The 13,712-nt window shown below is 32.7% G+C and overlaps 2 protein-coding genes across 3 annotated transcripts; one reads left to right on the forward strand and one right to left on the reverse strand.

Annotated features, from left to right (window-relative positions):
- Positions 1–250: 250 nt before the first annotated feature.
- LOC117782538 (YTH domain-containing family protein) lies at positions 251–11,929 on the forward strand. Of its 2 annotated transcripts, XM_034619562.1 has the most exons (10): positions 251–414; positions 477–523; positions 882–900; positions 2,292–2,387; positions 2,451–2,558; positions 6,459–6,577; positions 9,435–9,584; positions 9,657–10,282; positions 10,358–11,282; positions 11,353–11,929. In XM_034619562.1, the coding sequence occupies exons 2-10, from the start codon at positions 506–508 to the stop codon at positions 11,395–11,397; spliced, it is 2,106 nt and encodes a 701-aa protein (XP_034475453.1). In that variant the 5' UTR covers positions 251–414; positions 477–505; the 3' UTR covers positions 11,398–11,929. The 2 variants fall into 2 exon arrangements, with proteins under 2 accessions (XP_034475453.1, XP_034475454.1); XM_034619563.1 differs by lacking the exon at positions 251–414 and having other exon boundaries at positions 422–523.
- On the reverse strand, positions 3,379–4,378 carry LOC117782540 (purine nucleoside phosphorylase). Its single transcript, XM_034619564.1, has 2 exons — positions 3,514–4,378; positions 3,379–3,452 (listed from the first exon to the last, which is right to left on the reverse strand). Exons 1-2 carry the CDS (start codon positions 4,327–4,329, stop codon positions 3,414–3,416), a joined length of 855 nt encoding a protein of 284 aa, XP_034475455.1. The 5' UTR covers positions 4,330–4,378; the 3' UTR covers positions 3,379–3,413.
- Positions 11,930–13,712: the final 1,783 nt, after the last annotated feature.

Here is a 13,712-nt window from a genome sequence, read left to right on the forward strand (position 1 = left end):
ATATGAGATGAGGAGTAATTCTGTAAAAAAATGATCGTTACCCAACTGGATTTTCGAAACAACGGTAACATTTTAATTCAATTGTGCATTTAGTTAAATTAATAATTACTTTGTCAATTTAAAAATTAATGTCTGATATTAAGCACAATTGCAATTCTGATTGGCATCTGTGACGGTGTCATACATTGTTACATATGCTTGTTTTGAGGGCAACCCTTATGCGATATATCAACGGCGCTGTAAGAATAGGCGGCTTCCAACTTGATAAATGCTATTTCAAAGTGTGTGTGTGTGTGCGATTTACATGTTCATGTGTAAAGTGTGTAGTTCTATATGTCGAAAATACATACAATAATTTATTAAAACGTTTTTAACTGCAAATTTTACATCCGTTCGTTAATTTATTATTTTTTGGTGAGATATATATAAACTCCAAACATCAATTGCAATTTAAAATGTACTTTTTCTGGTTTTAGCTAACAAAGAAAGCTGAATTCGGCAGCAAATGTCAGGCGTGGATCAGGTAATGGCATTTTGGTATACATACATACATATGTGCATGTACATACATTCTTACATTGATGCACATTCGTACATGCAAGTTTATGTATGTGCATACATTCAAATGTAGGTGTATGTACATAATAATTTAAATTTGCAAGTTAAGCTAAATATATTTAAATTATGTGACGTACATGTATGTGTGTATGTACAATTTAAAATATGCCTTTAGAATTGTACATAAGCAGATACATTTAAATTTATGCTCACACAAAATCTCATATTTAAACTTCTTTTTACATACATATTATTCTATGTACATATGTATAATTAAATTTGCTATTGCTTAAACTGAACGTTTAACGTTTTTTTCCTTTCAGAAAATATCAGGAACTGCAGGTACATACATATCTAATTTAATAGCCTGCGTCGTTCATCTACATGCATACATACATATTTATGGGTGTACATACGGATGTACATAAATCAATTAACCTGTGCATAACATCTTTTTTTATTAACTATGTAAATACAAAATAGAAATATTTAAGAGCAGAGCCACAGAGAAATAGACAGAATATAACTTTTAAATATAGGGACATATTTGCATTATTATTTAAATGTTATAAAAGTAACATTATGTGGAGTCCTTAAAATTAAGTACCTAATATGGTTAACTTGGCTTTTTCATCGATTTCTTAAATATTGCAGACAAATGTTGCATCCACATTGATGAGATGGTATTATATTTTACATTTTTAGACTTATGCGGCATAAATCTAAATTTCAATTTAAAGCTTAAGACTTGAAATTGTTTTTGCACGTTGGTTAGACTCAAGTGCAATTTATAACAGTATTTGTTTAAAAATTAAAATACTCCCTCACCACCCCATCCGCATCCGGCTCTTAGAAAAAAATCAAATATTATTGACTAATACTCTAAAAGTAAAGCTAAGCACTTGAAATTTTTATTAATAATAGGAATAGTCCACGGAAAAACTTCTTTGGTTAGATTTTTGCTAAACGTAGTTGCAACAACCCTGGACAACAACAACACAATACTTATGGCAGCAAATATATATTTTAAATACAACAAGAATACATGTCCATATTAAGCTTATTTAATATTTTACATCGATTTTGAAAGTCACTATAATATACCAAACAAAAAAAAAAACATGAAAAAACAGCTGATTTTATAAAGTTGCCACAATAAAAGGGTTGAACATTTTTTTTTTTTTAGTCTAACTATTATGTATTTTTAATTAAAAAACCTATAAGTCAATAAAGTTTTTTTGTGGTCTTCGCAGGCACTACGCCCAAATCTCATAAGAAACTTTAGGGGAATATTTAAAAATAGGCTTAGTGCGTTAAAGTAAAGTAAGGAATGATTTGTGTGAAAAAAGTTTAGTTCGAGGGGAATTCCATGGATCATTTAGATTGGTTTAGGCTTGTAAAAAATCGTGGTTGGACAACAAAATAATAATAGCATACATGTTTTTCGTTTTAAATCAAAGACTTAGAAAACAAAATTAATTTTAAGTCTCTTGTTTCCAAACAATAAGGAAATAAAATTACGTTTATAAATTAAGTTTATAAACTCCTGTTGTTTTGTTTAAGCTGTATGTATTAAGTATAATGTTTTTTACAGACAGGATGTTAAAGCGAATCTCTTGACAAGTCATATAATGCTTTTTTTTATACCCCTAAATTTCGCACCTAACGTTCATCTTAAATTATGATTTGAATCAAATGTATTCTATTCTTACTCGAAATAATAACTTAAATAGGAAAATCTGTCGGGGAGCGCAATATACCATGGAGCCAACAAGTTGATGAGGCGTCGTATGAAAACTTATCTTCTCCAGCCAATGATGATAACTCTGGTAGTATTAATTTATATTAAATATACGCTATATCAATTTATAAACATTTTCCAATTATACCAGGTAATCAAAACTCAATGCAATTCCAATTTCCACCGTTTAATGTGAAAGAAAATAATCATTCGTCATTGAGTAACACAGGGAAAGGACGCAAATCATCTCACAATAATGGTAAGTTCCAAAGTACGCGACTTTTTTTTGTTATGTCCTGTCTTTTGCGCGTCTCCGCCAGTCGGTAAACCAAGGGTTGACAGGCCTTCATTCACTTGGTCGTAATAACGTGTCCGGATTCTTCCTCTCTTTCGTTGTCCGCCTTCTACTGTATCAAAGACATTACGGGCTGGAGTGTCTAATTTCGAAAATTTGCTATGACTGTCCGATCAGATCGAGCTATATACCGATCGAAAGGTTTAGTCCTAACTTACAAAATGGCATACTACTAATATAGATTAATAAAAAAAAGCGAAAATTGGAGTTCGACACTGCGCAAAAAGTAATTTTTATGTACAAAGAAGCGCACCCTTTTTGCGCACAGTGCACAGTGCCAATTTTCGTTTTTTTTTTTTATTAATTTATATTTTTATTTATAATTAAACTGAATTTTGTTCGGCACAAAATTGGAAATCAGAAATTGTGGGGCTTGAAATTGCTTTTGTCCCTAGACTTTTACCTCGTGTAGATAATACCGTACAGCTCATAGAGATCGTCGTTCCATCTGGTACGATAGATAAATCTACCATTAGGTTCTGTACAATGTATTTGCATTTTTATTTTACATTATTTTTGTTTACTCTTTAAAGGTAGGTTTTAGAAAGATTATACATTAATATGTCGTTTTAAGTCCCCCCTGTCAGGTTCAGTTGGATATTAAAAAAAACTTCTAAAATCCTATGTGCGTTTTTAAATACATTTTTCGGTTTTTTCAGCTGTAACCGTGTCCGCGGGTTTGACAAGTTAAATTATGTTAACATTTTATTATAAATATGTGAAATTTTTACATAAAGGATCTTTTTGATTTATTATATTTTATTGGTTACGATTTGAAAAATTACTGCACACCAAAATCTGCAATAAGTAATAAGTAAATAATAAGTGAAGAGTTAAATGATTTGCTATAAATATTAACCTTTGCTTTTAATATGTCTTCTGCCCAATCTTCTTGGGAAATTCCTCTGATAGCATTAATCAGAACCTTCTGCACTTTGTCAACTTGCTTCCTGAACGTATATATTATTTCATGAGTATTTGCTATTTGCTGGTTAGCACACCAACACTCTTTATTAGTAACGAAACCAAGAGATGCGTATAAAATGCCCGCTTCCTTAGCTAATGCTGCCTCAGGACATAGAGTCATACTTATAAGATCAGCTCCCCAATTTCGATACAAGTTGTTTTCAGCAATAGTTGAATAACGTGGTCCTTCAAGTGTGATTGCAGTTCCCTTAGAGTGTACTTGAAGCTCCAGCTCATTCGCTGCTTTCAGGAGGTGACCTCGTGCTCGTTCACAGAATACAGGATACATGGGCAGATGGCACACGCCAAAAGGGCTGCCCACAACACCATCATAAAACGTTTGAGCACGTTTTGTTGTGTTGTCAATAATATCGTGTGGGACGACCAGGTCTCCTTGATTAATAATTTCACGCAGCGAACTGACGGTGTGCGTAACGAGGATATGGGTACATCCTAACTTACGCATAGCCCAAATGTTTGCCCTATAATTAATATTAGACGGCATTATATCATGAAGGCGCCCACTTCGCGAAAGAAGAGCACATTTGACGTTCTCAATAGATCCCTCAATAATAATGTCTGAAGGCTTCCCAAAGGGTGTGCATACAGCACATTCCTTTCTATCATTTAATATGATTGGGGTGTCGAGCCCAGATTCACCAATAATCCCAATTTTTATCTCATCGTTTTCATTAACTTGCGCTTCCATTGTGCAGATCTTATTTTATTGTTAACTGAAAATTTAATAATTTTGTGAAGTACATCCAAAAATGTGTCCTGATTACATATTTTCAAATTTAAATTTATTCAAAATTTCAAATTGACTTTACTCACCTAGAGTTTTGTAAGCACTAAAGAATTTCCACCATTCACTTTACCTATTTCAATCGGATGGCTAAAAAAGGACATAAATATTTACATTTATATATTTAATATAATATCTTTATGATTTTTAGACCCTGTACTTAATAGAATTCTTGTCAGACCCTTTAAAGTATATATATTCGTGATTTGACCAATAGCCGAGTCGGTATAGCAATGTTCGTCTGTCCGAACGTGTATATAAACACCGAGATCTCAAAAACTATAAAAGATAGCGACACCAAACTTGGTATGTAGGTTTCTCTATATTGCAGGCAGATCAAGTATGTCCTTTAACAAAACAGATTAACTAAACATATACAATATGCATTTAAGCTTGTCTAATACATCCCGACCAAAGTTGGTTCAAATCGGTCCACTATGTCATATACTTGTCTTACGTCCGATCGGGCGAAAGTCAATTAAGTATGAAAAACTTTTATGTATTATTGTATTCAAACTGACAGAATATGCTTTTAAGTTGGTCTTATATACCTTATAGGTTCAAATCGGTATACTATTTCGTATAGCTGCCATTGGAACCAGTAAAAGAAAATGTAATACAGCGCTCTGCAAGAGCGTCAAGTAAGCTAATTATTTTCGAATTTTTAGCAGTCTGCTTTTTCCCTAGTAAGTAAAGGGCCTCCGACTGTCGAGTATGCTCGATTGAAGGTAACTTTAACTCCCAGCAGTTTGTGTGTGGCGAATTTGGTTTCACTTTATAGCGGTAAAATTTTTGATGAATAACGGGGGAAGAAAGGGGCGTGGTATAAATTTTAAACAATCTTTAGTTGCGTAGGATCGGAAATGGTTCCATTTGCAAGATACATACATTGCAATGAATACATGATAATCTATGAGGAACGGATATAAAAAGGACAACGTTAAAAATTCAAATAATATAAAATAAAAACAAGTGGACGGTTTCAGTCGAGCACGCTCGACAGTAGGATACCCTGTGCCCAGGTACTCTGTACTGAGGTTGATTTTCGAACAATTGTTACTATGGTAGCTATATGATATATGAAGCCGAATTAAACCAAATTTGGTCAGAATGTACAAAACCAACTTAAATGCATATTCTAAAAGTTTGGTTAAGATATCTCAACAAATAAAAAACTTTTTCATACTAAAAGTTGATTTTTGAACGTTCGGTCCTATGACAGCTATATGATATAGTCAACTGATTTAAACGAACTTCGGTCAGGATGGACAAAACCAAGTTAAATGCATATTCCATCAGTTTTGTTAAAATATTTCCTAAAACAAAAAACTTTTTCATACTAAGACTAAATTTTCGATTGCAGCTGTATATTATAGTGGACCGATTTGATCCAAATTTAGTCAGGATGTATAATACCAGCCCAGATGCATATTCAGTTCGGTTAAGATATCTCAAGAAACAAAAAACTTTTTCATACTTAAACTTCATTTTCGATCTATCAGTCGTATGGCAGCTATATGATGTAGAAGTCCGATCCAAAAAAAAAAAAACAAACTTGATCTGCGTACGGTATCCAGGAACCTACTTCCAAGTTTGAAGTCTCTAGCTCTTATGGTCTCTGAGATCGACGCGTTCAAACATACGGACAGACAGACGGACATGGCTCAATCGACTCGGCTGTTGATCCTGATCAAGACTATATATACATTGGTGGGTCTGCCACGCCCCCTGCCTGCCAAACACATTACACCCTTATTTGCCCATCTTCAATGGGCTCGGGGTATAAAAATTTAATTTTTTCATAGTTTTTGGTTTTTTACTGGTTTAAAATCGGAAGTAAATAAAAGGAAGGTGAAAAAAATTCGGTCGTGAGTGCACGACTATGAGATATTCTTTTTTTTTCCAACTAAACTAAGGAGACATTTTTGAGTAAAATAAGGAAAAATTTTTTTTTGTTTATTTTTTACTTTTGGCAAAATGTTGGTTTTTAGCTTTAATTACTTAAATTAATATAAATATGTATTCATTTTCAGATACAAAGCAAAAATATGGAAATCCGAGCTCTAACAACAATCCAAAGCGTGAAAACCATCACTTAAATGCTTGGAATTCAAGGCGACTATTTGCGGAAAGCTCTGCATCCTCTAATCGGGTATGTAGAATTTTAACAGTATGTTTTACGTGCAAATTTGACCCGCCGCACAGTGGGACATAAGGGGGGAGGGACGGTACTTAAATCATTTTTTCGATGAAAGCGATTGTAAAAGTAATAAATGCAGTCGATAGAGAAATCCAAAAGATTTTTAAAATCAGGTAAAATTTGTGGGCGTGACATCCTCTCAAAGTTGACCCATTTTTTTAGTGCGCGCACAAATGTGCAAATTTTACAAAAAATGCAAACTTTAAGCTGAGTTGTAGACAAGTTATGCCACCGATCTTTATGTTTTCAGTTTCATATGAAAAGTGCGTTAATTTCTAATAAAATTACGAAAAAATTTTATTCTTCACTTTTTTACTTTTTATCCCAGAGGTGTTTAAAAATAGCACTAAAATTAGGGTATTTTTTAACTTTGGTGGAAAAAAAAAATCATTTCGCCACATTTGGCCACTATCCCACTACCACAAGACTCTTTGGCAATCAATTCTCTAACTGAATTACCCCGGTCTTTCATGCGTCCAGCTGCGTCTACAGAAGTTATAGTGCAAAAACTGATTCAACCTCGCAATAAAACGGTGATAGAACAGGAAGAGCGCAGTACAATCACATACGTTTTCGCAATGCCAGGGCATCATACAAAACTTTTCAAAACAAAATTTTTTTTTTAATTAGCGTAACAAAATTATTTTAGATACTAATTAATGTTGATTAACAAATGAAAAAAGATTAAAATGTATATTTTGGGCAACAAAAAATTAAATTTTTTTTATTTTACATAGAAAATATGCACTGAAAATGTTTTCAACTTTTACCGACAACACTAAAGCAACCAGTGGGCTCATTTTAAAGCGTAATGAGTTTTTAATCATTGATTTTTAAATTCGTGAAATATCTTTTTTGTTTCAAAAGATATGATTTTCGTACAGCAAAGTCAGAGATTGTCTCACTGTGCGCCGCTATGTATAAAATTGGTCTTTGGACAACTTCTTTGATTATTCTTGATCGTAATGAAATTAAACTCAGGTCGGGAGTAGAATACATTTTCAAAACTGTATCTTTTAAAGTGTTCTTCTGATTGAAGATGATTTAAGGCTGAATAAATAAATCCAAATTAATATTTAAATAAACTTTCTGCGTATTGTATAGATTCTAGCTTAAATATGAATAAACATCAATCTTAAAGCTCTTCAAAAATTTAAATCTAAAGCAAAGTTAAATTAAGTATCGGAGCTCCTTAAATTAATCAAGTAGTGTTTCAAATGTTAAAAAAGACTTAAAAGCTCAAGAGATTTGATTAAATTTAAAAACGTAGCTAAACTTATTTTAAACTGAATAAAACATTTTATCAAGTAGACATTTGGAATTCATTTATGGCAGCTGATTTTGTGACATGAAAAATATGTACGAAGAAATAAAGCTCAGACATTTCAGGCTTCATTTATTTATTTAAAATCTATTTCAAAATTTTGTTTTTTTTTAATTTTTTTTTATCAATTTTAGATTTAAACTTAAAAGATACAAAAAAAAAACAAGTAGGAAAGGTTATAGTCGAAATACCGACCATAGGATACCCGTTACTTATTTCAATATATATAAAGTATATATTTATATATTATTATATAGTTACATACATTCCAACGAACACAATATACCCTTTTACTTATTTTTTAAGTAACGGGTATAAATAGTCTGAAAGGCTATATCTCAAATTTAGGAACACGCATTACATACGTTTAGGACCTTTTATTGCTTTCAGAAAACGTTAATTATCAAAAATTTCGTTATATCTTAAACACACATCGTCACATCGTCTATTGAATAAATCGGTTTGCGCTCCTCTTTGCTCTTGGTATTCGTTGACCGTTTTGTCACGAGCGAAGGAAATAAGCCTTTCAATGTGCAATCGCTTGATCGGATCGCTTTTTATAAGTTGCTATTGAAAAGTGTAGCAAGAATAGCCCAACTGACAACACGTAACAGAGAAGAAGAACATAGAAGAACATGCTCCAAAGGTAATGTAAAAGAGCATAATAGGGACAAGGAGCTAGTTTTTTGAGACATTGGGACGAGATGCTAATATAGTCGAAAAGACTGAATAACTGGTATATTAGGGGAAACGTTAAAAATTGAGATTCAGGTCGGGAATCAGGTGGTGAAGTTATTTTAAATTGGCTAACCAACATGAGGCTAAAATAAAATTCATTTAAAAGTAGCTTAGAATTATACTTTAGTGAGAAATCAATTTGTATGTCGATGGATCCTACACAAGACCATTTTACAGCACCACACTTCTTTTTTTTTTATCAGTCTCGACCTACATGACCAGCACACTTAGCATGCATGATGTTTTCACATAAGCGATCATCAGCACGCTTGAAAGCTCAATTTTTTTGCAGCATGACATATTTCCAACAGGATTTAAACATAAATAAGTATGCAGAAACGGCGCGCGTAATCACAACAAGTATCCATCAAAATTAAGCTCAAGCAAGAGCTCAAAATGCAACAACAAAAACTAGTGTGATTGGGGTGAAAAACAAACGCACACACGACAAGTTAAAAATGGGAAACGTCGAAACTGAGCTTACCAGAATTAATGCGCAAAATTAAAATTGAATATTATACATCTATTAATGCAACAGTAGTAGTTATTTAAAAAAATTCATTTTGTCATATGAAATACTTTTTTTTCTTGATTTCTCGCTTGTAAATCTTTATCGTATGGATGAGATCTCCAGGATTATCTGACCAGTGTGTTAGCTGGCGTGTTGGAGTGGTCATTTTATATTTATTTTCAACTTTGTTATGATAATAAATTAACCACGTTTGCTACACGTGTACATACATATAGATAAATGAAAATGACGATGGTCAATCATCAAAACTGGACAAGCGAACAGGCGAATCGGTGGATGAAGTTAAGACTCACGCTACAATCGCTGCACCTAAAAAGACGACTTGGGCCTCAATCGCTTCCCAGCCAGCTAAACTAACTTCGAAAGTAAGTTATTGATCAGTTTTTTTTTTTATTACCAAATGTTAATGTAATTTTTTTTGTATTTTGTGTATGCAGACAACATTTACCACTTCCAGCCATAAAAAGAAAGGTCCTGGGATGCCCCCACCACCAATGGTACCCGGAAAGCATAATTTAGATGTCAATGTGTGGGATTTGCCTAATAGTAATCCGCCACCAGTACCATCCCCGCCTTTACCGATTGACTTGTCCAGTTCGGAAAAAAATTTTTCCTCGGCAACTAGAGATGAACCAGCCCCATTCATAGGCAATCAATCTGATAAGGATGAATGTTACGGGGTTGCTAGTAACAGTAATTTGTGCAGTGCAAAACCGTCTCCGAGTGGTCAAAATCGAAAAAGCTGGGTTGGTCAGCAGCAGCAAGTTCATCATATAGAACCACGACAGGGAAGCGGATCAGCTGCACCACCCATTCGACGAATAGTACCTACTGGTAATCCAATTCGGTATAACGAACGTAGGGGGAACTTCTCTGGACATCGCAACGAGTTTGAGAAAATCATCAAGCATGAATATCGAGATGAAAACAATCCGCGTATTGCCCAAAATTCTTCTGTAATTGAAGAGGTGGCTGCTGACCCGCAAATATTGTTGGAAGAGTTAAAGGATAAAAACAATTATAATCCCACAGAGATTGATTTGGAAAATGCAGCCACAGCACGGTAAAGAAGACAATTTTATTTGATCAATTATATAAAATTTAAATGACTATATTTTTTAAAATTTTTTTTTTTTAGATTTTTCGTAATAAAATCCTATTCTGAGGATGATATTCATCGCAGTATAAAATACGAGATCTGGTGCTCAACAGATCACGGTAATAAGCGTTTGGATGACGCTTTTAAGGAACGGTACAAAGAGGGCGGTAATGTTTTGCTTTTCTTTTCGGTAAATGGCTCAGGGCATTTTTGTGGAATGGCACAAATGATGACTTCGGTTGATTATAACTCCACATCCAGCGTATGGTCTCAAGATAAGTGGAGGGGAAAGTTTAAAGTGAAATGGATATATGTAAAGGATGTGCCTAATGGAAAGTTCCGAAACATTCGACTTGAAAATAATGACAATAAACCCGTGACATATTCAAGAGATACACAAGAGGTACAAAACTCAAAAGGCATCGAGGTGTTACAAATATTGCACTCGTATAAACATACAACATCCATTTTTGATGACTTTTCTCATTACGAAAAGAAGCAAGAAGAGGAAGTTTCATCAAAACGTCCAACAACTCACGTTGCAGATGTCATTAGCCAAACTCAAGTACCAATCAACAGACATTTCAATCGTCAAAACGATGATAGAGAACGAGAGCGAAATGTGCGCGACAGTCGTAGTATAATCATTAATACGACTCAAAAAAATTCCTTTAGCGGTGGAAACAGCAACTTCCGCGACCGCAACTCAGTCCATAAAAGTGGCGCGGGATCCGGAAACTATAACAATAGCTATAGCGACTATCGACGAGGATTCGACAGAGAAATTATTCAGATTGATAGGGAGAATCATTTTGGAATACGTCACGGGTCCAACAGAAAAGACGACCATTCACACAGCCATTCGACAAAAGCAAGGTTAAATAAGCGGGACTTCAACACTGAACCAATTAAAACTGACGTGCGCTTAAGAACTGGACTGTCAACATCAAGGGATTTGCCAAAAGTATGCATTAACCCTTGAACACGGGTATTCATATGTATAATATTATCTGATAACCCATTTTGCGTTGCAGACAAACAATGAAAATAATAGAATGCGAAACAATGACTACTTGTGACTGAGCTACGGTAAAAATAATTAATTGAATGATGACGTTAAATGACGTCTCTTACAATCCTCATGCCTGTGTGCACGTAAAATTCGCTGCTGATTTCTTGCTTAAGATTTTTTAAACGATTATATGTACATGCAGTAAATTAGAGAGATAGATTTAAGCTGAAAATAAAGCCAACAAACGGTAATTAGGATTAACTACAATAATATAATAAATCTTTTATGTAATTTATTATATTTATATAAATTGATTGACGCTTTCATTGAACGGTTCATTTAAATATTATTGGATCGATTTGTACACAATTTTAAGTCAAGGGTTTACTTGATTCATTCCTTGAAGTAGCTGCACTGCTAATATTAATAAAATTAATTTTCATCTATGTAAAGTGTAAACTGAGTATGTGAAATAATTAAAGTTACCATTTTCATTATACCCATTGTTGCCTCAATCTCAACTGCACTGATATCAATTTATGTATTAACATGTACAAGATAAACAAATATCCTGAAAATAAAATATTTCTTAGCGAATTTAAAAATTAAGAAACTTGTGAATGAATCCTCATTCATAATTGACTCCTTTTCTTGAGTTATTTAAATATTTCCTAATATATCAGTGTGTCGTTGTGCGCTTTGCTCCAAAATAATACTTTTAAAATCAGGTCAAATATCTATGAAAAACATTCTTACGGGTATGTTACATTTTAAAAAGTTGGAGCCTTATATTATAAAATGTTTTAAAAGTATTTAACACAGTATATAAGGAATGATGTTTTACTATTTTGTGTTCGATTCTAAGGTTCGTTATATGGATTATATAGCATGACTGCCACCGCCAACTGGGCAGCAGAATTGAATTTTTTCTTTAACCTTTAGCAGACTAACAATGACTGATGAAAAAAATCAATTTGGAAAGTTTCTATAAAACTAAGATTTTAGCCTAAAACACACTATAGAAATTTCCAGTAGAGTGTAGAGAATAGAGCTAAGTAGAGTTAGATAGATTAAAGAAAATACTTTGCACAGCTCTAAAGTGGACCGCTTTGACACCTCTACTGTAGAATATTTTTCTTAGCTTTATAGTCGTAGTAAGATAATGATGTGTCTTTGAAGTATGTATTTTTGTCTCTTTTAGATCTTCTGTAGTTGTGAAATTGCATAAATTACGTTTTTTTTGACTAAAATTTTTATTTTTACGTTGCCATTTATTGAATCTTCTCCTTCTAACATAGCAATAGTTACCATAACAGGTATAAATTTGGCTTTGAAGTTCCATAAATGTCACTCGAATTTAAATTTCTGGCAGTTTTATTTTATAATTACATATATTTTTCAATGATCATTTAAAATTCGCTGATGAATACAGAAACGACCGATGGTCTTACACTAAAATATCGACCCCATTTTGCAAAAGTATCGTATGGTACAATAAGTAAATTGGTCAGGATCCTTTTTTTTAGTTTTCTCGGGGTGGGGTTAATTAAATTTGAGCTGCACATTAATGTTGTACTTTTCTAATTGTTGCCAAAAATAAATGTAAAAAAGTGTATAGTTTTGATATAATAAATGATTTTCTACACATCCGATACTTTTGTGCTCATAGTTTTGATAGCTTTGTCACAAGTCATCTTTGATATTGCTTGAATGCTTTAGATTTAGGTATTCCAAATGATATTTTGAGAGAATATTATTTAAAAAAACTTAATTTGTTAAATCCTTTTATTTTTTAGTAGGAATACTTAACTAAAAGGAATATGGAGGCCCTCGTTTATGGTTAAAGCCAAAATAAAAATAACATTGTATTGCAATTGCAGATTAATTGCATGTTCAAAATTTTCTTCAATATTTTTGATGGGGCTATATTGGAAAATAATTTTCACATTTTAATATCTGTATAATATAATTCAATGCATTCTTTGCCCGATGGATAAATTAATGGAATTGACTGTAAATTTAATGAAGGTGTTAGAAAAAATAAACCGATATAATTTACATTCACCTTCTTTAGAATACATTTTCTGTAAACTTTGTATGGTACATACGATTATTTCCTGCTTATTCAAAATTCACTTTCACATACGATAAAATTCTGGCGAAGATATAGGGTTTTTTCGCTATAATATTTTACCAGGTGATGCATTTGCAGTTTTAGAACAAAATTAAATCAAAAAGTGGATTTAAAAAAAAAAGAGTCGATATGAATAGCTTTGTTGTTTTTTTCTATTTTTTACATTATAGATTTTGAATTTAAATTTTTCCTTTACATTCTTACTACATTTGTTGAAAATCTGACTTTATCATGTATTTAGCTGTCAT

The sequence above is a fragment of the Drosophila innubila genome (assembly GCF_004354385.1).
Source record: "Drosophila innubila isolate TH190305 chromosome 2L unlocalized genomic scaffold, UK_Dinn_1.0 5_B_2L, whole genome shotgun sequence".
NCBI lineage: Eukaryota > Metazoa > Arthropoda > Insecta > Diptera > Drosophilidae > Drosophila > Drosophila innubila.

Coding starts and splice junctions, on each gene's coding strand:
- LOC117782538 (XM_034619562.1), top strand. Junction 2,388..2,450: donor AGCCAATGATGATAACTCTG/GTAGTATTAATT, acceptor CAATTATACCAG/GTAATCAAAACTCAATGCAA. Junction 10,283..10,357: donor GAAAATGCAGCCACAGCACG/GTAAAGAAGACA, acceptor TTTTTTTTTTAG/ATTTTTCGTAATAAAATCCT.
- LOC117782540 (XM_034619564.1), bottom strand. CDS start 4,329: ATGGAAGCGCAAGTTAATGAAAACGATGAGATAAAAATTGGGATTATT. Junction 3,453..3,513: donor AAGACATATTAAAAGCAAAG/GTTAATATTTAT, acceptor TACTTATTGCAG/ATTTTGGTGTGCAGTAATTT.